The following is a 24,351-nucleotide window of genomic DNA, read 5'->3' as shown; positions in this document are numbered from 1 at the left end:
CCGGTTCTCCCACTATGAGTAAAGGGCCGGATAATTGGAGCCGAATGAGGAATACTTCAGACGGCGTTGTGTTCCCAATAAGAGATCGATTTCAAACAAAAATCCAACTTCATCCCCAGCACTTTATCTGGAAAACGGCAACAGAACCCACCAGACGGCCGTCTGACGAGGGAGCAGGGCGATGTGTGTGTGTGGGGGCGGGGGGGGGGGGGTGGCCCGCTAAGGTAGGCGCTCAAGTTCCCGGCAGGTTTAGCTGAACGAAGGTAGGGAGATCGCTCGGGGAACTTGGCCAAATCGACACAGAAGTGCAAAGGCAATGGTACGAGGTGGAGGGCGGGAGATCTGAGCCACGAACTGTGCAAAAAGCTCTGCTTTGGCTTGATTTAGAAAAACATCAGGTACAGTATTCGATACATTTTATTTAGGGGCCAGGGCAAAGCAAAGGAAGTGGGCCCCTGCACCGGAGGAGGCTGCAGTCTCCAGCGAGCAGCCAGCACCGAACAAGGAGGAGCGGTTAAGAGGAAACGGCGTGGGGGTCCACGGTGCCCGAAAGTTTGTTTGGTGGCCGAGAGTCCAGCCCTCTTCGCCCCCGAGACCCGCGCAACCGCGCGCGGAGGTTTCACTCCCCAAGGTGGGCAGTGAGTGACTCGGTCCGGAGGAGCGTGCGCCCCGAGCCGGGGGCGGGAGCGGGGGGGCCGGAAAGCTTCCGCCCGCTGTTTGCACTTAAAGGTGTGTTGGACTCGGGAGCGGCTTTTCCGGGGCTTGGCCAGCGCGCCCGCCACCTCCCGGCCGCCGTTGGCCGGTCCCTCCCTCCGCAGTTCGCCCTCTCAGGGCGCCGCGCCCCGGGCAGCTCCGCACCTGGGCCTCACCTCTGTCCTGCTTTCACCTCCCCGCGCCAGGCCTTTGAGCTTGACCCTTTAGAACCTGCGGCTTCGTTCCCCACAGCCGACATTTCTCCCAGCACACCCCCCTCGCCCCCACCCCTTCAACCTCTCGGGTCCTTCCACACGGGCGACCCGTCCCTCCGCGCCCTCGACGCCTCACCCTTTCAAGGTCCGGCCTCGGCTCCCTCTCTGGGTGGCCGCCGCCTCTTCCCCGCCCCTAGCGTCTCCCCCTCCCCTCCGCAATCAGCCAGCCATTGTCTCCCGCCCCCTCCTCCCCTTCCACCCCACCTCCCCCCCCGGCCCTGGGCGGCCTCCTCCCCCACCTCCTCTGCCACGTCGTGGTTTGAAGGAGCCAATGGGCCGGCCCCGCCAGGTGTCTCTTACCTGCACCACGTGGGGGAGGGGGAAGGGGCGGGCAGGTAGGGCCACATCCCAAAACAGAAAAGCTTTTCAGCCATTGCGCGCCTCCCGGGGGTGCAGCCTCGGCTCCCAGCTTTTTGCATAGCCGCACGGGGCCATTGAATTCAAAAAGGGCAGGCCTCCTTCGCCCTGCTTCCCACCCCCCTTCCTGCCCAGGGCGTGGAGCTCGGGCCAGGTGAGGGCTAGGGTGGTTGGTTACCGCCTTTTGCACCGGCGGCGGCGAGGAGGAGGAGGGGGGTGGGGTGGGTGGGCGCTCTTTTTTTTTTTTTTCCTTCGCAGAGATTTTAGCACAGGTTTTCCCTCGTTCTCACGGCCGCCCCACCTCGCCGCCTCCCGACCCCCCTTCTCCCCCTCCCCACCCATCGTCATGACGGCGTCTCCGGATTACTTGGTGGTGCTCTTCGGAATCACGGCTGGGGCCACCGGGGCCAAGCTGGGCTCGGACGAGAAGGAGCTGATCCTGCTCTTATGGAAAGTCGTGGATCTGGCCAACAAGAAGGTATTTCTGCACGGTTTCTGTCCAAGGGATAGGCGTGGGGGCAGAAGCTAGTCCGAGTTGGAGTGAAGTAGGTAAACAACTGCTCTCCTTTGCCCACTGGTGAGGCTGGACCCGAGGTCTGGAGAATCCAAGGAGAAAACCAGACTTCTCTTCCAGCCGCTTTTGAACCAACCCTTTCAGCTCTCCAAAATCTGGCCCAGGTGGGGAGGCCGGGCGCCGCCAAGCTCTGTTCTCCTGCCGTCGGGGGCCGCCCGGCGGAGGCGGGGTGGGGTCCCTGGGGGGTCCGAGCGCCGACTTCTAGGGCTTTTTCGGACCTGATCCGGGTGGGGGTGGGGCTAGGGGGCAGGGCTGCACCGACCTCTCGGCTACCCGAGCCGCAGGCGACGCGCGAGCCTGGATTCTGAAGCCGGACCCGCCGGGAGGAGTGGGCCTTCCCCACAGGGGAAGGGAGGGAGGAGGGTGAGGATGGAGGTCCCCGCGTTCAGGGAGGGGAAACTGACCCCCTGCTTCTTGTTTGTTTTCTTTCTTTTTCCCGGAGGTGGGACAGTTGCACGAAGTACTAGTTAGACCGGATCACTTGGAGCTGACGGAGGACTGCAAAGAAGAAACGAAGCTCGACGCCGAGAGCCTGTCCTCGGCGCCGCAGCTGGACCAAGCTCTCCGACAGGTGACAGCGCGGTGCCGCGCCGCCCACCCTATCCGCGGCGTCCAGGCGGCGTGCGTTGGTCCCCGGGGCGGGGTGTCGAGACCCGGGCTGGGAGCCCTCGGTGGACCCTGGGCGGCGAAGTCGCTGTTCCTTGAAGCCTCCCAGCTCCCCGGGGTGGTGGTGGTGATCTAGTTGCTCAGTCGTGTCCGACTCTTGCGACCCCAAGGACAGTAGCCTGGCAAAGCTCCTCCGTGCGCGAGATTCTCCAGGCAAGAATACTGGAATGGGTAGCTATTTCCTTCTCCAGGAGATCTTCCCGGCCCAGGGATCAAACCTGAGTCTCCTGCATTGCAGGCGGATTCTTTACCTTTTGAGCTTGGGAAGCCCAGCCCCCGGGGTCTTTGGGCCAAAACTTAAGTTTTCCGGCTGTTTCCTGAATCGCTCCTGGGGCCCGATATCCGCCGGGTTATTCACCAGTAGTGCGTCTAGCGGAGCTGGAATCCGAGCGCCCCCAACCCCAGGCTGAGACCCCGCTGTGGTCTGCGGCTCTGCCCCCGGGGCAGGGGGCGCTGCGGTGCCGGCGGGCGGGCAGGCCTCGCGCGGAAAGCTAGAGGGGGCGCCCCTGCTGGGTGGGAACCGCGGGGGTTGGGGGGTTGCTGCTTGGTTTCAGGCTCCTGAATTCCCCCAAGGGCCCGGTTCCGGTTCCGTTTACCTCTTTAGTGACCTTGGGCCCAGCGCCGGGAGGGTTTGTGGTCCCGACCAGGTGGGGCTGCCCCTTGGGTGGCCGCGAAAGTAGTGGAATCCCCTTAGCTGGGGTTGAGGTGACCCGAAAACTAGGATGCTGACGGGTACTGGACCGTGGCTAGGGCGGGGCGCTGAACACCTGTGCGCAGGTGAGTGTCCTGCGTACTCCCAGCTTCTGCCCTAGAACAAGAGTTGCTTACAGGGGAAAGTTACCATTGCTGGGGTGTGTTACAGGAAACATGATACTACGTTTAACAGAGTTCTATGTACCCATTTTTGTTGACTGGTCTCTAAGTCGTGTCCGACTCTTTGCGACCCCATGGACTGTAGCCCACCAGGCTCCTCTGTCCATGGGTTGTCATTTCCTTCTCCTGGGGATCTTCCTGACCCAGGAATCCAATCTGCGTCTCCTGCATTAGCAGGCGAATTCTTTACCACCGAGACACCAGGGAAGCCTTCTATATACCTATTAGCCACATTTACTTCAGAAACTGGCATCTTTAAGTCTAGAGCATCTTAACAGGAAAAAAAAAACAACCAGAGAATGATGTAATCAGAAGGCAATTTGCTGATGAAATGAGACCTCTGACTTATAAGTCTTGAATAGATTTATTACAAAAATGCAAGGAGGAGGGATGTTGAAGGATGCATTTACTAAATTCTTCCGTGGGTTAACTGAGGATTGATTGGAAAACTCCGCTGTCTAAAGGAAGCTGGACCTTTTGGAGGGACTAGGTCCTTCTAATGTTGCCCCAAGTAGTGGTGTTCTTTGCAGCTGTTAGCTGGGTTTTTTCTGGTTTTAAATAAGAGGGGCCACTTTTCAGAGTTTAGTGAATCCTGCATCTTTTGCATCCCTGGATGTGTTTTGTTCTTTCCAGTTTAACCAGTCAGTGAGCAATGAACTGAATATTGGGGTAGGAACCTCCTTCTGTCTGTGTACCGACGGGCAGCTTCATGTCAGGCAAATTCTGCATCCTGAGGCTTCTAAGAAGGTAAGAGTACCCGTTTCCAGAAATAAATGATTAGGCCTTAGCAGTGACTGGAGGCTTGAGCAACGGTTTATCCAGGTTTCTCTATTTTAAAAATATGCATATGAGGAGTTAGTATGTCATGGGTACAGAATTTCAGTTTGAGATGACAAAGGAGTGATGGTGACGGTTCCACAACAATGTGGGTGTATTTAATGCCTCTAAATTACACACTTAAAATCATCAAAATGGTAAATATTGTATTATGTATCTTTTACCACAAAAAATTTGCAACACTTTTATAGGAATATTTGAGGTAACAGTAGTTTTATAGATACCCTTTGGAGACTTAAAAGTTTGTTTTTGTGTATGTTAAGTTTTGGAGAGGCTTGACACTCTCTCTTTTCCAGAGCATATTAGCTGAATTTTTGACATTTAAAGTGGGTAAAACTGTAGTTAATACGTCGTGATATTCCCATCTGTGTAAAGGAGGGAGCAAAGAAAAATCTTTCAAATTAGAGTGTAATTCTAATGATTTCATTAAAAAGCTTTGTACTCTTTTAAGTAACTAGTTAAATGTTAATGATAGCATACTGTGTTTTGTCTGACTTTTAAGTAAATGTGCAACTGATTGAATTTTGTATCAAAGTGATGGCGTCAGCCTCATCTTTTACCTTTACTCATCTTTCTGGTATGGAAAAAAGTGTGAAATGAGAACGATAACTATCTTATGTAGATGTGATTTCCCTTCTGGGGAAGAATACTGAGGGATTGAGAAAAAATGGTACCCATAGACAGCAAACCCAGTGTGACCAATTATTGTTAATGTAGTTCATCTTATCAACTTAATTAGTTAGAGCTGTAACTTTTTATTGTGATAGGCAGACACTGAACTTGAAAAGATGGAAGTAAAATATTTTCATAAGGAAAGGTATGTGAGGTAAATCTTGTAATAAAAAGTGTAGACTGGCAGTTGATGTCACAAGTGAGTAGTCAGTGCAGACTTCTTTTTACTCCAGCAGGGAAAGGAAAGAAATGAATGAAATGTATAATGACAACTTTAAAAGTTTAAGGGAGAAACTCAAGTTCCTGTATCATGAGTTGGATAAAAACTCCTCTTTTTACAGCAACCTTAGTAATTGGTGAAAAGAGGAGGGTTATTTGTTAGTTAAATGCTAAACAAATTGCTATACCCTCAATCCAGAAAAAGATACATATATGGAATTTTTTTTTTCCCTTCAAACTCATATGAAGGATAAAATTTAATCTTTCTCTATTGGGTTGGAGTAAAGCAGCAGTTTTTTTTATTTTAGACACACTGCTTTGGATGCGAGACAACCTCCAGAGAAAAATTTTCCTGAGTAACTTCTGTTAAGATTTTGATAAAACTAAAACAATTAATTTAGCATCATAATGAAAATAATTCTATTCATTATAGAAAAATAAGAAAATGGTAAAACAAAATAATCCTTCTAGTCAGAAAACAAAGTGGTTTTTTGAATGTAAACATAATTGAATGTGTTCTTTCAGATTTTTGAAAAGCCTTGCTTTTACAAGGAGCATTCATACTACATAAATCTTTTAGCCTATTTTAAGTTTAATATAATATCAGTATTTTGTGTAAGCAGTAAAAAAAAATTCACTGTCATAAATGGATATACCTATTTAAACCACACGTTTATCGTTGGACTTTTGAGTTATTGTCATTGTAAACAGCTTTTAAATAAGCATTTTTGTAGGTAATCTTAAAAGATTCACAATTCAAGATTGCCTGTTTTGAAAACATCACCATTATATACTGATACCTGTTTCAAATATAGCGTAAGCAAATCACATCTAATAAAATCCAATAAGGAAATTTAGAGACATTATTGCATAAACATTACAGGTCACAAACATTGAAAAGTTTATATCCTTGACTTTATAATGTACAAGTTCCTAATAAGTGAACATAGACTGTCTTGAAGTTTTAAGACAAATCTAAAGTCACTGTAACAAAACTAAACTTTGAAAATTATTCAGTGAGGATTTTTTTTCTCTCAGAAAAGTGACACAATAGTGTGATATTTGCTCTGACAACTGAGCTTTGTTTAATTATAAGAGTGATGCTAGTCAATAGGAACCATATCTTCTTTGCCACTGAGATTTGTGAGATATTCTTTTAAGTCTAATTTGAGTTCTCAAGGTTTAGCCAGAATAATGACCCGGAAAACTAATGTGGGACTGTAATTTGGCAGAAAAATAATCCTCTTCAGGTAATCAGGAATTTGCTATCTTATTCTAATTTTAGTGTGTGGAGTATGCTTTATCAGAACCCAGTATTTTAAGCTATGTTTTAATAGAAAGCTATATTTTGATAAAGACTTAGGGTCCTAGGTCTAGACATATGTTGTAAACATATGCATCTGTATGAAAACTGAGAGGACTAATATCCCTTCCTAAAAGTACAGATGGTCTAACATAATTGTGGCTAGACAAAGAACATTGTATTATCAGACAGGAAATATAAAATATAGTAGCCTAAATGTTTTATAGCTTCAGAACTGTTTTAGAGGAATACATAGTGGAGCACAAACGTATAATCCACTGCCTTAAAATGAATTATTTTTTCATGACACTTTTATATAGGATGTAATACTTTAACAAAAAATGAAGACACTGTTTAATTTTAAAAATTTTTTTAATTGTGGTAAAATATAATTACATTCAGTTCTTAGGTTCCTAATTGTTAGGGAGTTACTGAATTAAATGTGTCTAGTTAACAGTATCTACCTTGTCCTTCCTCAGAATGTATTATTGCCTGAATGCTTCTATTCCTTTTTTGATCTTCGAAAAGAATTCAAGAAGTGTTGCCCTGGTTCACCTGATATTGATAAACTGGATGTTGCAGCAATGACAGAGTGTATCCTTTAAGTGGTGACTCAGGAATCATTTGAGAAGACTGCTCTAGGAAAACATGACAGTTCAAGAAACTTTAAAACATTGTATGAAAATTCACTTGTCCAAAATTTGTCTCTAGTGCTAGGGGAAAACAGTACAATCAAAGTAATTATAATTGACTGAATTTGAATGGTGTTCTCCCTGGCGTTAGATGTTGATTTTTGTGAGGTGAACATATAAAATAGAATTCAATTTTGAATTATGGGAGTGGCTTGATTTTGTTTATTTTGTTTTTTCAATTGATGAATGGTTGAATGTGAAGACCAGAATTTTTTTTGACAATTCTAAGGCCACTTATTCTTGATTATCTTGGTTTTGGTGTTTATTTCTGCTTCTTTTGAATGGATAAGAGTGTTTGGGTTTTTAAATTGTGGATGTATACTCTTTACAAACAGCTGTTCATCATTGGCACCCTGTTTAATCTTCTCTGTTTTTCAAATACATGTAGATTGTGGTGATTACTATAACTTATCTGTTGAGATGATAAAATGAGGTTGAGATTTTACCCCAAATTATTTCATTACCAAGCTAATATATCTGATGCATCATGTACTGTAAAAGTAAATTTTATAATCACAAATCTTGTCATGAATGACCCATCACCTTTCATACAGTAAGTCTTTAAAGTGCTAACTAATGAGCAATTATGTGCCAACTATCATATGTAACACTGAGTAATAGAGGTGTTGGGGACCCACCCAAAGCCACTATGAGAATCATCATGAAGTCAGATTCAGGTTATTTTCAGGAACTTTTAAGTTACAGATGCTTATTCTTAAACTTCATTCTTTTTCAGGAGCTAAAGCCTGGTTTTTATTTCAAAATTTCTTGATGAAAAAGATAGTTTGGATATTTTTCCTAACCATTTGTAAGCAGATCAAACTCATTATTTGCTTTCTTGGAAGTAGATAGCTAGAATTTTGGTATAACTGATTTAGCAGCTCAGATGATAAAGAATCTGCCTGCCATGCAGGAGACCTGGGTTCAGTCCCTGGGTTGGGAAGATCTCCTGGAGAAGGGAATGGCTACCCACTCCAGTATTCTTGGCCTGGAGAATTCTATGGACAGAGGAGCCTGGTGGGCTACAGTCCATGGGGTCACAAACAGTCAGACACAACTGAGCGATTTTCACTAAGTTACTGGTTTAGCTCCCAGCAGTTGGGAGAAGGGTAGAATATGCTCATTTGAAGGAATTCTTCACAAGAGTTTTCATTAGAAGGTTGGGACAGTAGAAAAACATGTGTTATGTGTTTTGTTGGTTAGAATGCTGTATTAGTTAGCTCAGGCTGCCATAACAAATACCCTAGACTGGTGGCTTATTAGCAACATAATTTATTTTCTCACAGTTCTGGAGCATGGAAAGTCCCAGATTAGGGTACCATCATGGTTCATCTCTGGTGAGGGCTCTTTCTGGCTTTCAGATAGCTGTCTCCTCCTTGCATCTCACAATGGGGTGGGGGCCTGGCACAGCCAGGAATGAGGTGGTTCTTTCCTCTCTTTATAAGGCCACAGGCCTAACAGGGCCCTTTCCTTGTGCCCTCATTTAACCTTAATTATCTCCTAAATAATCTATTCCCAGATAGTCACATTTAGCAGTTAGGGTTTCAACACGTGAAGTTTGGGGAGGGACACAATTCCATTGATAACAAGTGCTAAACAATGTGCTGGTACAAAATAATCAAAAACTTATGCAAAGTATTAATAGATAGTGGAGGGAAAGTCTAATAGAAAAATAATTTGAATAGGAAAGGCAGTATCTCTTTTAGCAAATAAAATCTTTCTCTAGTAATGATAAGTCAGATATTAGTAAAAATTTGCATAGCTACAAACAAGAGGTTCTTACATTTAGGTATTCTGGTTTTTTTCAATGTATTTTCAGTTGAGAGATAACTTGTTAAAAGCTTACCCATTTTTTCTCCTTGGTTTCTTAAGAGCTTAACATATATAAGATTTGGGGTATCAATAAACATCTTCAGTATGGTAACCTGGGCTTTTTACTTGCTCTATGCTGTATTATCTGGACTTCCCTAGTGGCTCAGATGGTAAAGAATCTGCCTGCAATGCAGAAAACCTGGGCTCGATCCTTGGACTGGGAAGATCCCCTGGAGAAGGGAATGGCTACCCACTCCAGTATTCTTACCTGGAGAGTTCCATGGACAGAGGAGCCTGGTGAGCTACAGTTCATGGGTTGCAAAGCGTCAGACACGACTGAGCAACTAACACTTTTACTTTTCACTTCATGCTATATTACCTACAGATTTATGCTCCATACGCTTTAAAATTTCCATATACCTTTGTATAATTTTTGCATTATCTGACCTTTAGGTGAATGGGTAATATGCTATGCTGACTTTTTTTTCCTGTCATTTCTTTTCATTCTAGCTCCATAATTATTTGTTGGCAATTTTGGTCCCCCCCCCCCCCAAATACCATAGAACTGAAAATCGGAAATATTTGACTACAATAAACAGGTGAATTATGAATAAAGCTAAGTTAGGCCCCATTTCAGGCACGTGTGTGTGCTCATTTGTGTCAGACTCTTTCGCTATCCCGTAGACTGTGGCCTAACAGGCTCCTCTGTCCATGGAATTTTCCAGGCAGACATACTGGAGCAGGTGACCATTTCCTGCTCCAGGGGATCTCCCTGACCTGTGGATCAAACCTCAGTCTCCTGCATTGGCAGGTGGATTACTTTGCACTGAGCTACCTGGGAAGTCCTTCTCTAGTTCCTCGACCACGGATCAAACCTGGGAGTGTGGGGTCTTAGCCCCTGGGCCACCAGGGAAAGTCCCTCAGGCCTCACTTTTATTTATGGCATTTCCCAGTGAAAGCTTTGTGAACCCTGGATGTGAATGAAGCAGTATGACCGCTTTGATAAAAGGTTTAGGCATTTCTTGTATGAGATTCCGGTTCTCATATTAGCACTTATTTTCCTCTTTTGTCTTTGTGTTGGTTCTAAAACCACTGCTGGAGTTAATGTTAGAGCCTCTCTGAGTTATTCCAGCTGCAGTTTTGTTACCTGCTTTTTTGAGTTATGCAGTCCTAAGTAGAGAGGAGACCTCACTTAGCAAGTGAACTATGGCTGGCATTCTGTAATCAGGTGAAGTGGTAAGGGTGTGATGATAGGAATTGGGGCCCATGTAATTCTTTTTTTAAAGGAAGAAATTTATCATGGATCCCTTGGGAGAAATTAATTCTACTTATCCCCTGCTGAAAGTCCATTTTGATTATGAGGCTGTTTGTATGACTTACCTGTTTGTTTGTTTGTTTTTTAAGAACAAACCTATTTCCCCCACTATCTTGAGTGGAATTACTTCCTCCTGGTTTCTTGACCTATTTGTTTGTTAGTTTTGTTATTCATGAGCTGATTTATTCTCGTTAATCGAGACCTTTACCGCTGTTTATTTCATTTTACCAAGCCTTTACTGAGAACTCATTTTAAATGAAGTATGGCTTTATCCAGAGAGCAGGTGAAAGTGGAGAACTGTCGATTGGCGTTTATTGTTTATCCCAGTAATAGCCTCCCAAGAGCCCAGTGGAGGGAAGTATTGCCCTCTTTTTATAGCTAGGGAAACTGATGCTTTGAGGTTTTGTCTTAAGTTAGAAATGGCAGCATTTAAACCTGAGTCTGATTGCAAACATCCTGCTTGTTAACTAGGGGATAAAATTCTAGAATTTGTAAAGATTATTTGACTATTGGGTTGCCTATTTAAATAGATTATCTCCCTTATAAATTTATATTGTTTCCTGAGACTATAATATTCAGGGGGAAAGGGAAGTTAATTTTGTAAAATTTCAATCCAGTAGAAGCGTATTACATCCATATATGCTGTTTGACATTATTAGCAAATGCCATTTCACTAGTGCAGCTTTACAATATCACGGTAAAAAAAAAAATCACTAAACCACTCTTGTCTGCCCATCCAAGTGTTAGGAGTGTGTCTTTGTGTGTGTGTGTGTTTCACCACTTTGTGATAGGAATAAACCATACATGTTTGTGTGGGCGTGCTACTAATGGTTGATGCTGCTGCTAAGTCACTTAGGCGTCTCCGACTCTGTGCGACCCCATAGACGGCAGCCCACCAGGCTACCCCGTTCCTGGGATTCTCCAGGCAAGAACACTGGAGTGGGTTGCTATTTCCTTCTCCAATGCATCAAAGCGAAAAGTGAAAGTGAAGTCGCTCAGTCGTGTCCGACTCTCAGTGACCCCATGGACTCCAGCCTTCCAGGCTCCTCCGTCCATGGGATTTTCCAGGCAAGAGTACTAGAGTAGGGTGCCATTGCCTTCTCCGACTAACGCGGTAACAGTGGCCTGTTTTTCCCATATGGTAAAGATGGACGTAATAGCCTTACTGGCAGAGTGGTAAGAACACGAGCTCTGGGGTCAGATTTCCTGGGGGTGAATTTACTGGACCTGCAGCCTCAGTTTCCCCATCTTGAAATGGGTGTAACTATTGTAGGAATAATGCTGTGGTTCATGCAGCCACTCAGCCACTGCCTGCCCTACCATGCACTCTCCAGTGTAGACTGGGTTGTTGAGTGTCATAGAAAAAGAGAGCCAGCTGCTGATGACTGAAAGGACTTCTTTATTGATTTAGGACCTTATCTAAACTATTTTACACCTAAATATTGTTTTCTAACCTTGTGTGAGACTGGGTATAGGCCTTTTAACATGTCAGCTACATGTTAGTACAGGTAAACTTAAGGGTTAATTTAGCTTCTCCATTGTAAAATAGTGTGTGAATGTGGTTCATTCTGCGCTTATGTGCTTGTTTTTATAAGATTTATCTTTAATTGATAATTTTACAGTATTGATTTCTGTCATACATCAACATGAATAGCCATAGATGTACTTATGTTGTCTCCCTCTTGAGTCTGTCTCCTACCCATTCCCACCCCTCCAGGTTACCGCAGAGCCCCAGTCTGAGTCCACTGAGTCATACAGCAAATTCCCATTGGCTTTTTATTTACTTACGTTAATGTATGTGCAACCATGCTCCTCTCTCCGTTTCTCTCTCCCTCCTCCCCCACCCTTTGTCCATAAGTCTGTTCTCTGTCTGCATCTCCATCGCTGCTCTTTGAACAGGTTCATCAGCGCCATCCTTTCAGATTCCATATATATGCATTAACATATGATATTTGATTTTTTGACTCCACTCTGTATAATAGGTTCTAGGTTCATCCACCTCTCTAGAAGTGACTCAAGTGCATTCCTTTCTTTTGGCTGAGTAATATTCCCTTTACCACAGCCTTATCCATTCATCTGGCGATGGACGACTAGGACGTTCCATGTTCTAGTTATTGTAAATAGTACTGCAGTGAACATTGAAATACACGTGTCTTTTTCAGTTTTGGTTTCTTCAGAGTATATGCCCTAGAAGTGGTATTGCTGGGTAATATGGTGGCTTATTTGGTTTTTTATTTAAAAAAATGTTGTTTTGGTTTCGCTGGGTCTTCGTTGCTGCAAGAAGTCTTTCTCTAGTTGCGGTGTCTGGACTTGTCATTGTGGTCGCTTCTCTTGTTACAGAGCATGGCCTCTGGAGCACAGGCTTGGTAGAGGCTTGGAGGCTTAGTTACTCTGAGGCATGTGGCATCTTCCAGAGCAGAACCTGTGTCCCCTGCATAAGCAGGCAGATTCTTAACCACTGGGCTACCAGGGAAGTCCACTTGTTTGTTATGATTCGTTGAACTGGATCTTTGTGGTCGCACACGCCTTCGTTGCCCTTCTTAAAAAAATAGAGGCAAATGCTGAATCCTCGCTGGTATCTTTTTGCATATGAAAGGGGTTTAAAATATCACCTAGTTAAGCTGGGTTGCTAGTTGACCTTGTTAGCTGAAGTGGGGAAGAAGTTATCTTTGGCACCACACGGCCATGATGTGAGCCAAATCGGCCAGTAGTCTGGTTTGTGGTGTGTAATAAGTTAAAGTGACTAGAAATACTGTATATTCTTGGCCAGCACTCAGAGTTGTTATGTTAATTGTATGTGGTTTATTTTGATTATAAAATAGTTTACTTTTAAAATGTGAGTTTGGGAATTCTAAGATAGTTGTTTTGTTGTAGAAGGCTTTTGAAAACATTATCATGGAGTCTCTCCTAATTTGTTTATCCCATATAAATGTCTTTTTCTAAGGTGAAAGTTTTTCTTTTATTTTGCTTTGGCCCCTACTTCCAGCTTATTTCTTCAGAGATATAACTGACTTGTCAGTTCTGTGCTTTTGTTAACAATAATACCTCCTGAAGTAATAGTTGTTAGGATGAATCTCATTTTTCTCTCCCTCTTAGAAAGTGTAGGCTTCTGCGGAAGAGTTAAAACTACAGATATATGTTCCCCAGCATTTATTATACAAAAAGTTTTTGTTGCTTTTAATCTTAGTTACATTCTTTTATAGTGGCATTCTTATTTGCTTCTTTCAAAGCTTACTTTAAAATATAGCAGATTATTTGTACAACCTGTTCCATTATTTTATTTTATTTTATTTTGGCCATTCAGTGTGGCTTGAGGAACCTTAGTTCCCTGACCAGGGATTGAACTGTGCCCCCTACAGTGGAAGCACAGAGTCCTGTCCACTGGACTGCCAGGGAATTCCCTAGAACCCATTTTTTTAAATTATGCAACTCCTATAAGGGTAATTTTATCACGTTCCCTTTTTTCCTTCACATAATTATAGGAAATTCAGTTCTTATTTGGAGCACTGTTTCAACTTTTTTTGTGGTCTATTCCTTTACACAGGAATTTTATTGAAAAATGTCTGTCTGGCAATATAGGCAGCTGTGTTAGACTATAAAAACGTAAACAGTAGAAGGGGAAGAAGCAAATTTTGTCTTTGGCGGGAGGTGGGGGGCTACTGTTTAATGGCAATGAAAAATGGCCTTGAGTTAGAATTTTGAATTGTGATGCAATTTTAACATGGTTTAAATTTAGTTGGTCCACAATGCCTTTGTTTTATATGTGTGCTTTCTTCTCGAAACTAAAAACTTGTTTTAAACTAGTTTTAAAAAGATGCTATTTATCAGGGAAAATTGAGTGTTCTAAAACGACATGTGTCGCCTTTCAGGCCGTCAAAAAAGGGAACTTCTTTTGAGTGGATCAGTTGATACTGAGGTGCTCTGTAAAATTTCTCTCTGAACTCTGCCTTCAGATAGTATAAGCATGGGTTAAGCCCTGAGATCTGTTTCATTGACCGGGCACCCTCTGTTAAGCTACCAGCGAGGTCTCCAAAGGTCTCCGAGATCTGTGTCAGTGCAGCCCTAGCTCAGGTGTAGCCTGAAACGCTCATTCTGTTCCCACATGTCTGGCTTTACCCTTCCGCGTTTGCTCACGGCGTGTCTCATTTGTAGAGCTGGCCAAGCCTGTTGGTGCTGTTGCGGCCGCCTCGAGGGCAGAATGAGTAAGCTGCATGACGAACCATAAATCAGGAGGCACAGACTCATCTTTCCTTCCCTCAAGATCAGACGCACAGCAGGTCATCCAGTATACACTTATGAATTGATAGCAGAAAGAATCAGTACTAAACGTGTTTTTCTCACTCTCCTCTATGTGATGTTCATGTTACGTTCTAGTAAGAATTACTCAAAACTGAATGAATCTTCCAAAGACAGTGGTGTGGCTGAGTGGGGTGGTTTGGGCATGCAGGAGGTTGGGTGACTTTTAAAAGTTGCTAGGAGCTCAGAGCTGCTGATCTTCCTGGTGTGTGATGACTTGAAGGGAAACATGTTGGGACCTGTTATGTGGAACCAGGTTAGCCAAATGTCTACAACACATTCTTAATTCAAAAAGTCGAGTTCAGTAAAATAATTCTTCAGGTGCAGATCTATTCTACACAAACAGGGTACTTCACGTTGTTACTTCTGTTCTTTTTCACTTGGCTTTCATATATTTATTTGTTAATTATTATTTTATTACATGTATTATTCCGAAAGTAGTTTCCATAGGTTGGTTTTAGACTTAAACTAGATAAAACGCCTTCTCAGCTTTAGTACAACTGAGAGGATGTCTGCTTAGATGTAATCCGAGTATTCTCAGGTTCAGACGGGATCATGACCCCTGCTAGAGAATTTAGTCACTTAGTCCTCTTTTCTGTTTGTTGGTTTTCAAACTTTAAACTTTTAATTTCGTATCGGAGCATAGCCAGTCAACAGTGTTGTGGTAGTTTTGGGTTAACAGTGAAGGGACTCAGCCATACATATACATGTCATATATGCATTTAGAAAGCTCCTCACAAACTGTTGCTCAAAACAAATTAAACAGAGCTGTTTATCTCGGGGCAGCGAATTGCATACACATAGTCAGATCAGAACTATATGATAATTCCAGCTCCATTACCTGCCAGCTGGGAAACTTGAGTGAGATACAGAACTTCTCTCCATCTAGTTTCATCATCTGTCTGGCTTCACTGTCGTCCACCTGGCAGGGCTACTGCAAAAGTATAGGAGGAAGTAGTGTTTGGCACAAAATGGTGTGTAATAAATATCACTGTTTATGTCAGTAGAATCTTAGAAGTTAATAGGTGCTGTGGTAGATGGAAAGAGATCAGAGGAAAGGGAACCTGTGCTCAGGAAATGCAAAGTAGAGTTGAGGAGAGTCATAGTAATATTGTATAGAAATAGTATCTAATCAACTCAGATTGATGGTTGTGACCTCCAGCAGTTGAAGGAGGCTTTGGTGCTGAGTGGGAGTGACCCATGGTCTAATTTGGTTAAGGGATTATGAAGATAAGAGGATTTTATAGGGGAGTTACCTGAGCAAAGGTGACAAGGCTTATGCCTCTTGTCACTTACAGAAGAGAAAAAACTGGTTTGAGTGGAGCATACTCTCCCCATTCAATTCCTTCGAAGCTTAGTGTCCCCCAAGATTCTGCTTTGGGATAGAACGTTACAATGTGGCAAATATTTCTAAAGCACTCTCTATTTTTGGCAGTTTTATTCCTCCAATTCAGAAGTTAGCAATCCTATTCACTAAAGGGCTAGAGAGGCCATGTTTTAGATTTTGGAGGCCACATGCAATCTCTTCTCATTCTTTCTTTACAATCCTTTTAAAAACAGGAAAGCCATACTTTTCTCTGGGCTGCCCAAAAATTGAATGAGGGTCAAGGGCTGCCTTTTGCTGTGTTTTCATCCGTGTTCCTTAAGGTATAGGGTGTGTGTCTCTGCTGATTGGGGTTTTGCCACAGCATCAAATTGCCTTATGCAGTGTTTCCTTGGTCAGATATCTTTAAACTTTCTGTCCAGTAATGATCTCCTACATATAAAACTTTTCTCTGAATCAGTAGTAAGGGGTTAAGTTGCCACTCTTTGGAGCTGTTAGTTTTTAATGCTGTTTTTCAACCGGGGCTAGATTTTGCTCACCTGGGGACACTTGGCAAAAATCTGGAGACTTTTTTGGTGAGGGGAGGAGACAATTTTAATTGTTAAAACTGGGAGTAGGTAGAGGTTAACATGGTACTGAAAATCCTATAGTACATAAGACACCATCCCCACTCCCAACAAAGATTTATCTGCCCTACATGCCGCTGATGCTGAAGTTGAGAAACCCTGCCTTTATGATGGATGGCATTGGTCTCTGTTTCTTGGATATCCTTCTCTTTACTTCATTGTAGGCCCTTGCAAGAGGGAAAGTGTTATAAGAATTGCAGGGTTCCGGATGATTGGTGGCATAGTTTACATGATATTTTGTGGCTAGTCACAGCTCTTATTTCTTAGTTCTGTAAAGGCCCTTAAAGGCCCTCCCATCTCCCCAGAAAAATTAGCGCAGTTGTCTTCCTAAAGTATCGTCATCCTTTGGCTCCAGTTTTTCTGTCCTGTTATTACATTCTTTGAAAATGGCCCTGAATTAATAAATCCAGTACAGTCTGCCAATGATGATCATTTTTTTTTAAAGCTTATTTTGCACTGGGGCATAGACAAACAATGTTGCGATAGTCCCAGGTAGCAGGGAAGGGACTCCGCCACACACATACATGGATCCATTCTCCCCCACACTGCCCTCCCATCCAGGCTTCCACGCAACATGGAGCAGAGTTCCCTGTGCTATACAGTAGGTCCTTGTTGGTTCTCCATTTTAAATATGCCAGTGTGTCCAGGCAACTGTAAGTTCATTCTCTAAGTGTGTGAGTCTTTCTGTTTTATAAGTTCATTTGTATCGTTTCTTTTTAGATCTCTATATAAGGGATGTCATACAGTATTTCTCCTTCTCTTACTTCATTCAGATGACAGTCTCTAGGCCCATCCATGTTGCTGCAGGTGGCATTAGTTCATTCTTTTAGTGGTTGAGTGATAGTTCACTGTATATACGTGCCACATCCTCTTTGTCCATTCCTCTGTTAAGGAGGGTTCAGGCTGCTTCCAGGCTATCAGGTTGCTGTTGTCAGCAGTGCTCCAGGGAACGTTTGGGTGCATGTATCCTTTCAGATCATGTTTTTCTTCAAGTATACATGCTCAGTGCTTCAACTGAGCACACTCAAGAACGTTCTGTTTTGGGGCTTCCCAGGTGGTGCTAGTGGTAAAGAACCTGCCTGCCAATGCAGGAGACAGACTCGGGTTTGATCCCTGGGTCAGGGAGATCCCCTGGAGAAAGGCATGGCAACACACTCCAGTATTCTCGCCTGGAGACAGAGGAGCCTGGTGGGCTGCAGTCCACAGGGTCACACAGAGTCTGACGCAGCTGAAGCGACTGAGTACGCACAAGCAAGGACATATGCCCAGGAGTGGGATTGCAGGGTCCTGTGGTAGCACTGTTTTAGCTTTTTTAAGGAATCTCCCTACTGTTCTCTGTAGTGGCTGTATCAATTTACATTCCCACCAACAGTGTGGGAGGATTCTTCTCTCCACACCCTCTCCAGCATTTATTGTTTCTGGATTTTTTTTTGATGATACCCATTCTGGCTGGTGTGAGGTGATATCTCATTGTAGTTTTGTAGTTTTGATTCCCATTTCTGTAATCATTAGTGATGTTGAACATCTTTTCATGTGTCTCTTGGCCATCTGTATGTCTCCTTTGGCGAAATGTCTTATTTAGGTCTTCTCCCCATTTGTTGATTGACTTGTTTATTTTGATGTTGTTAGGCATCATGAGGTGTTTGTAAATTTTGGAAACCGGTCTGTTGACAGTCGTATCATTTGCAAATATTCTCTCCCAGTCTGTGGGTTGCCTTTTTGTTCTGTTGTTTCATTTGCTATGCAGAAGGTTTTGAGTTGAAGTAGGTCCCCATCTCTTTACTTTTGTTTTTATTTCCCTTATTCTGGTAGATGGGTTGAAAAAAGATGCTGCTGCAGTTTCTGTCAGGAAGTGTTCTGCCAGCGTTTTCCTCTTAAGAGTTTTATTGTGTCTGGTCTTATATTTAGGTCATTAATCCATTTGGGGCTTCTTTGTGTGTATGGTGTTAAAGAATAATCTAATTTCATTTTTTTACAAGCAGTTGCCCAGTTTTCCCAGCACCATCTGTTGAAGAGACCATTTCCAACATCGTGTCGTCTCGCCTCCTTTGTCACAGATTGACCAAGGACAATCATTTTAATGACCCCGGTCAGCGGTCATTACTTGGTTGCTTGAACAGCTCCTGGGATTGGTTTTCTAATCCCTCAGTGGGCAGCACATTTATTTCATCACTCGGTGATTAATGTAAAGACGGAATGCAGAAATCATCCACCATTTTAGCTTGATTATCCTATGAGTATACAAAAAGGCATCTGGTGAGCTCAGATGTTTTTTCAGTCATAAAGTGACCCTCTTAAAGTGTCCTTATCGTGGGTTATGATAGTCAGTCACCTAAAATCGAGGAGCTTCAAGTATTAAATGCCTGCGTTGTGTCCTCATCTTGTTTTATCTCATTTAATCTTCACAAAAGTCCAGGAAGGTAAAGGTGACCACAGCTTTGGCTTTACAAATAGCATGAAGTTTAGTGGGGTTAAGTAATTTGCCAAGGAACATATGGCTGCCTTTCTACATGCAGTATATTTAACTACAGAGAAATGTAACTGGTTGAGAGACAACAGAAAAATGATTTTGCCCAGTGTGGGGAAAAGCAATGCGATCTCTCTATTGGAGAAGGGAAAGAGGAAGCTGATGTGGATGAAACAGAAAAGGATTTTGAATTGAGAACAGAAAAGAATATTACTCATTCAGAAGACTGACCATAATTCTTGGTGGGAAAGAGATCTCTGAGTTGTTTTTACGTTGTATCTTCTTTGTTCACAGTTAAATGGTACCTACTTTTTATTAATATTTGTCTTCATTTTTTACCCATATTACAAAATACCAGTCAGAAAACATTTTTATAAAACATGTTAACAACCACCATACAGATGGCTGTCTTCATTTTAAACTTGAGAAAAGGTAGTCCTGTAGTATTATTTCTTATGTGCATTGTACTACACTATAAAACTTATAACAAAGTGAATTCATGACAAAGTGACGGTAGCACTGAAACTTGAAAATAAAAGAAATGAACCATTTTAATGACTGTTGGCTTTCTAAGTTAACTGTTTTGACAAAGTCACATGCTTTAGACTGCAAATTCATAAAACCTGGCAGAAACCTCTTTTGGTTGCGTCTTCAACACAACTTGAGCCATGCATTTCTTAAAAGTCATGTTTCCTGGCTTATCCAGACAGTGTACTCACATGATCAGAAGTCACATTGGTCATGGTTGGCCCTGAGTACTGGAGTTGTTTCTACACATCTACTCTGAAAAGACAAGCATTTGTTGCCATCCAAGATAACTGTGTTATGGGACTCCAAAAATCTTGTAGAAAGGAGTTCAGGATAAAAATAGTATCAGAGATACAATGTTGTCAGTAATCTGAAAAGTTTTTGAACATTAGGCTTAAAGCCATTTAATACCTTGTGATTTTGGTAGATGTAACTATATCTTTAGGTCAGCATGGTGGTTGCCTGTGTGTGCTGTAAAGGTAAGGGAGGGATTCTGTTAATTTCACTGTATACTTCATGGTTTGACAGTAAAGTGCTCATTATTCATGCATTCTCTACCCCTCAATAAACATTTTATTCCTGGTATTATTCCTCAGGACAGAATTGTTTGGCCATCTTAGTCCAAAGGGGCAATTGGGTACTTCAAAAACTGTGGGTGAAGTCCAGGCTGATGGGAAACAACTATTCTGAGATTTCAAAGAATTTTCAATCTAGATGCATTTTACTTGACTTCCTGGCTCCATGACAGTTTAATTTGGGGTTACAAGCAAGCTCATTTTACCTCCCCAAAATATTTCCTTAACTTAATTTCCCAGGTTTAAATTTTGAGAAGAATAGTTCAGCCTCCCGGTATGGAGCATCTCAAGTTGAAGATATGGGAAATATAATCTTAGCAATGATTTCAGACCCTTATAGTAAGTACTGGTGTTACAGCAGTAGGGACCTAGAATCTGATCCCATCCACTTTCTGTCACCTATGCTTCTGAGTCCCATTCTGCCCCAGCCCCCCCACCACCACACACCCCCCCACACACACACTCACAGCTTTTTCTCCAGCTAAAAGGATGACTTGTATGTTCTCATTTTAGATCACAGGTTTTCAGATCCAGAGAGAGTAAATTACAAATTTGAAAGTGGCACTTGGTAAGTACTTGCATACTACTCCATTGGAGTCTTTCAATGTGTTTGTATTCATATTGTGGTATTTAACTCCCCTTATATTTTAGTGACTTTACTGACCCTTTTGGCTATCCATTTTCTACTATTACGTCATTCATTAATGGAGATTGTGATTTAAAGTGAGCTTGGATGTGGGGATTAACATTTAATGAAATATTTGTATCCTTAGTCACTGAGACCTTAGGGACATCTTGTGTTCCTATCTGTGATTTTTAGTTTAGCCTCTCTGAACTGTCCATCCTCACTGGAAAATTTCCAAGGGGGAAAATCCTAGGGCTTAAAAGAGTTTACAAGGTTTTTGCTGAGATAATTTTAAGCATGTTCTATCAGCTCCTACTTTAAACACAGGAAATAACTGGGGAGAAGTATGAAATGCTGGTATCTCCATTTGTGATCACAGGTAGACCTATTTGTACATCACTGCACTGGCTTGCGTGAGATTACTTGGTGCCTGAAGTGAACAGAAACTTCTGACATCTTTGCCCATTAGAGAGACAGTGAGGCCTATTGAGTTGTGGGAAAAGTGACTCATTAAGAAAATGTCCTCAAAGTACTGAAAATAAAAATGTGGGAGGAATAGAACATCAAAAGATGTCAAAATACAGAATAGGTGATTTACAAATGACTCATTAAGGTATGGGAACTCCCAAGCATTTTCATAAACACTCTATGATGCCTCCCTGTTTGATAGGGGAGATATTTTAATGGCAGACTTCTGACCGTGCACACGAATTACTGATGTGGGTTAATTACCAGCTTTATGGGAATCTTAAGTTTTTGCAGTCAAGCTAGATTTAAACCCCACTGGTGTACTGGCCAGATCAGAGAATGAGTTTAAACCTATGCTTCTCAGCTCTAGGAACTTAAAGGCCATCAGGGTATTGGGAGGATTTTTCTTCCTATGAATTGATCTCAGGTTCTTGTGAGAACAAGGAAGCAGCAACTTAGCTGATAGGCAGTTTGCTGGGTGATTAAGCTGTGCTGAACTTGCATAGGGCATTGCCTTTTTGTAGTTACCCACCTGAAGAGTACTTTGAACTATATACCCAGAGAATTTTTGAAGTTACGAAGTATAGTGGGCAGTATGACAAGTTTGTCTGAATTCCAAATGAAGAATAGCTCAAGTGCAAATAGGCCAGGTGTCTTAGGAGGGGGTAGTACGTCAGACTGCCTAGCATTAATCACGTAAGCTGAAGTTTTGCTTGATCCACAGCAGCAAGATGGAACTTATTGATGACAACACAGTAGTCAGGGCACGAGGTTTACCATGGCAGTCTTCGGATCAAGATATTGCAAGATTCTTCAAAGGACTCAATATTGCCAAGTTGGTTTTTCCTTAATCTCTATTTGACTTAACAGTCCCAAGGGGATAAATAGATACTGTGTCATTTTCCTCCTCACTGTTGTTGTTTTTCCCCCCATTGTTTTCTGTTATTTTTCAAAGGGGCGGTGCAGCGCTTTGTCTGAATGCCCAGGGTCGGAGGAACGGAGAAGCCCTGGTTAGGTTTGTGAGCGAGGAGCACAGAGACCTAGCTCTGCAGAGACACAAACATCACATGGGGAGCCGGTACATCGAGGTACGTCCTCAGCCTGACAAGGTGCCATCTGACAGGCCTGGCGTCTTGAACGAGTGTGCGCGTCAGAAGGCTCAGAAACTGCATTTCATTTCCCTTTGTCTTTCCTTAGGTTTACAAAGCAACAGGTGAAGATTTTCTTAAAATTGCTGGCGGTGAGTACCTTTCATACAATGTGGCTATACTGAGAAGGATCTAAAATTTTACTTATATACCAAAGGCAGATAAATACAATCATGAATGTTTTTTTACTCCCAATGAAACATAGGAGTTGACTTTTATTCTTTTGACAGGAGGAAGAAATATCCAGTGGTATCAGGTAGTGTAACACTTGTCCTAAGGCTTAAGTCAACCAACTGTAGTTAAATAGCAATTAAACATATTTCTATACAAAGGCCAAAGGGTACATGTAAAGTCACGTACAAAGGGAAAGAGTCGTTCATGAAAGAAATTAAATAGTCTGAAAACTTTGAAACAGCCGTAACGGCCGTACCCGAATACCTGGAATCGTTGCATATCTGCTTCTAATTTTTCTCTCAACTTCATAACTCATCAGTGGCCAGGAACATGGTAGCTTTCTGGCTTCTAGTATTTTAGAATACGTGATGTTTGAAGTAACATGGTCAAAAAGAAGTAGGAATAGGAAGTCTTTATCTAATTCTGGAGTGATTTGTAACTGTAAAACCTAAAAATAATAGATAAAAAATGTCAACTGTGGTTTGTCCAGCAGATGTTTTTTTTTGCTCATATTGCTTTAATTTCCTTTCTCCTTTTAGTATATTATGAATATCTTCTTAAATATCTCAATGTTTCTCAGTGCTCATTGCCAGGCTTCCCAGGTGGTGGTAAAGAATCTACCTGCCAATAAGCAGAGGCACAAGATGAGGGGTTGATCCCTGGGTTAGGAAGATCCCCTGGAGAAGGAAATGGCAACTGACTCCAGAATTCTTGCCCAGAAAATCTCATGGACAGAGGAGCCTGGTGGGCTACAGTCCATGGAGTCACAAAGAGTTGGACATGACTTAGCACAAATATGCAATTATATTTACCATAATTTTTTATGAAAACAATCATATTGGAAGTAAGCTCCAATTGCCCAACTTTTCACTCGCTAAGTATGTTGCAGTGAATATTTATTTATCTCTGTATGTGCCACTCATTAAGATAAATTCCTAAAAACGGGATAACTAGATCAAAGAATATGGACATCTTAAGGGGTTTTGGACACATATTGCCAAAATATGCTAAAGTAGCTTTCACTTAAATACAGAAAACTCTTATACTCCTTCATTATCATTTTGTTATTTATCCCTGATAAAAATTTTTACAACTGTAAAACTTGTAGTAACAACATTCTGTTAATACAATTTGCTGATATATTTCTTGCACTTATTTCTTGAAATAAACCAAGGTTTCCAAATTAAAAACTTCAAGTTAATAGGGTTTCCAGTGTTTGATATTCATTGGGCATAAAGTATATTTGGAAGTGCTATGGTCCTGAGGTTCCATGGTAGATAACATTGTACATCGCAGGTGGCAAAGTTGACTGAGTGTTTATTTGAGTATTTGCTACAAGGCAGCATTGTACAAAATGCTTCATGTTCAGCAGAGTATTGATAATGTTGAAACTAGCTGCCAAATGTGTTCATTATCCTCTCTACTTGAGTATGTTTGGACCTTTCCTAATAAGTAATTAGGAAAACAATAACAAAAATCACTAAATGCTTTGTATGTAATCACTTATTCTCATAATTTATGAGGTAGGTAATTTTACTCCCATTTTACAGATGAGCACACTGAGGTACAGAGATTAAACTTGACTGAGGTCACAGCCTGGAAAATGATAAAGCCACAGTTGCACCCAGGCATTCTAGCTTCAGGGCCTGTGCCCTTAACCACCACGACTAGTTACTTCTTCTTCAAGAATATGATTGTTGGTCCATGATTTAACTGTATGGCTACTTTCTTAAATTAAGAGAAGTATTTTATGAAAATGGTAGAGGGGAAAGTTTCAAGTTAATTGGAAGTGAGTTCTGATTCCTGGAATGTTACTATGAATTCTTTGGGTA

The 24,351-nt window shown here is 42.3% G+C and overlaps 1 protein-coding gene across 9 annotated transcripts in view; it reads left to right on the top strand.

Moving 5' to 3' along the window:
- The first annotated feature begins 203 nt into the window (after positions 1-203).
- ESRP1 (epithelial splicing regulatory protein 1) overlaps positions 204-24,351 on the top strand; it is a 61,396-nt gene continuing 37,248 nt past the window's right edge. For 2 of the 9 annotated variants that reach the window (XM_069600612.1, XM_069600615.1), the window contains exons 1-11: positions 246-319; positions 426-631; positions 1,584-1,803; positions 2,342-2,470; positions 4,072-4,185; positions 6,949-7,063; positions 20,345-20,443; positions 20,618-20,672; positions 21,922-22,032; positions 22,153-22,285; positions 22,395-22,437. In XM_069600612.1, coding sequence (XP_069456713.1) covers positions 1,672-1,803; positions 2,342-2,470; positions 4,072-4,185; positions 6,949-7,063; positions 20,345-20,443; positions 20,618-20,672; positions 21,922-22,032; positions 22,153-22,285; positions 22,395-22,437 — 931 coding nt within the window. In that variant the 5' untranslated portion in view covers positions 246-319; positions 426-631; positions 1,584-1,671. Of the gene's footprint in view, positions 320-425; positions 632-1,222; positions 1,804-2,341; positions 2,471-4,071; positions 4,186-6,948; positions 7,064-20,344; positions 20,444-20,617; positions 20,673-21,921; positions 22,033-22,152; positions 22,286-22,394; positions 22,438-24,351 lie in introns of those variants that run through there. The other 7 variants (XM_069600611.1, XM_069600616.1, XM_069600617.1 and 4 more) reach the window with 6 other exon arrangements.

The sequence above is a fragment of the Ovis canadensis genome, chromosome 9 (genome assembly GCF_042477335.2).
Source record: "Ovis canadensis isolate MfBH-ARS-UI-01 breed Bighorn chromosome 9, ARS-UI_OviCan_v2, whole genome shotgun sequence".
Classification (NCBI taxonomy): domain Eukaryota; kingdom Metazoa; phylum Chordata; class Mammalia; order Artiodactyla; family Bovidae; genus Ovis; species Ovis canadensis.
Note: the sequence above shows the minus strand (reverse complement) of the source record. Positions and strands in the feature narration are given on the sequence as shown.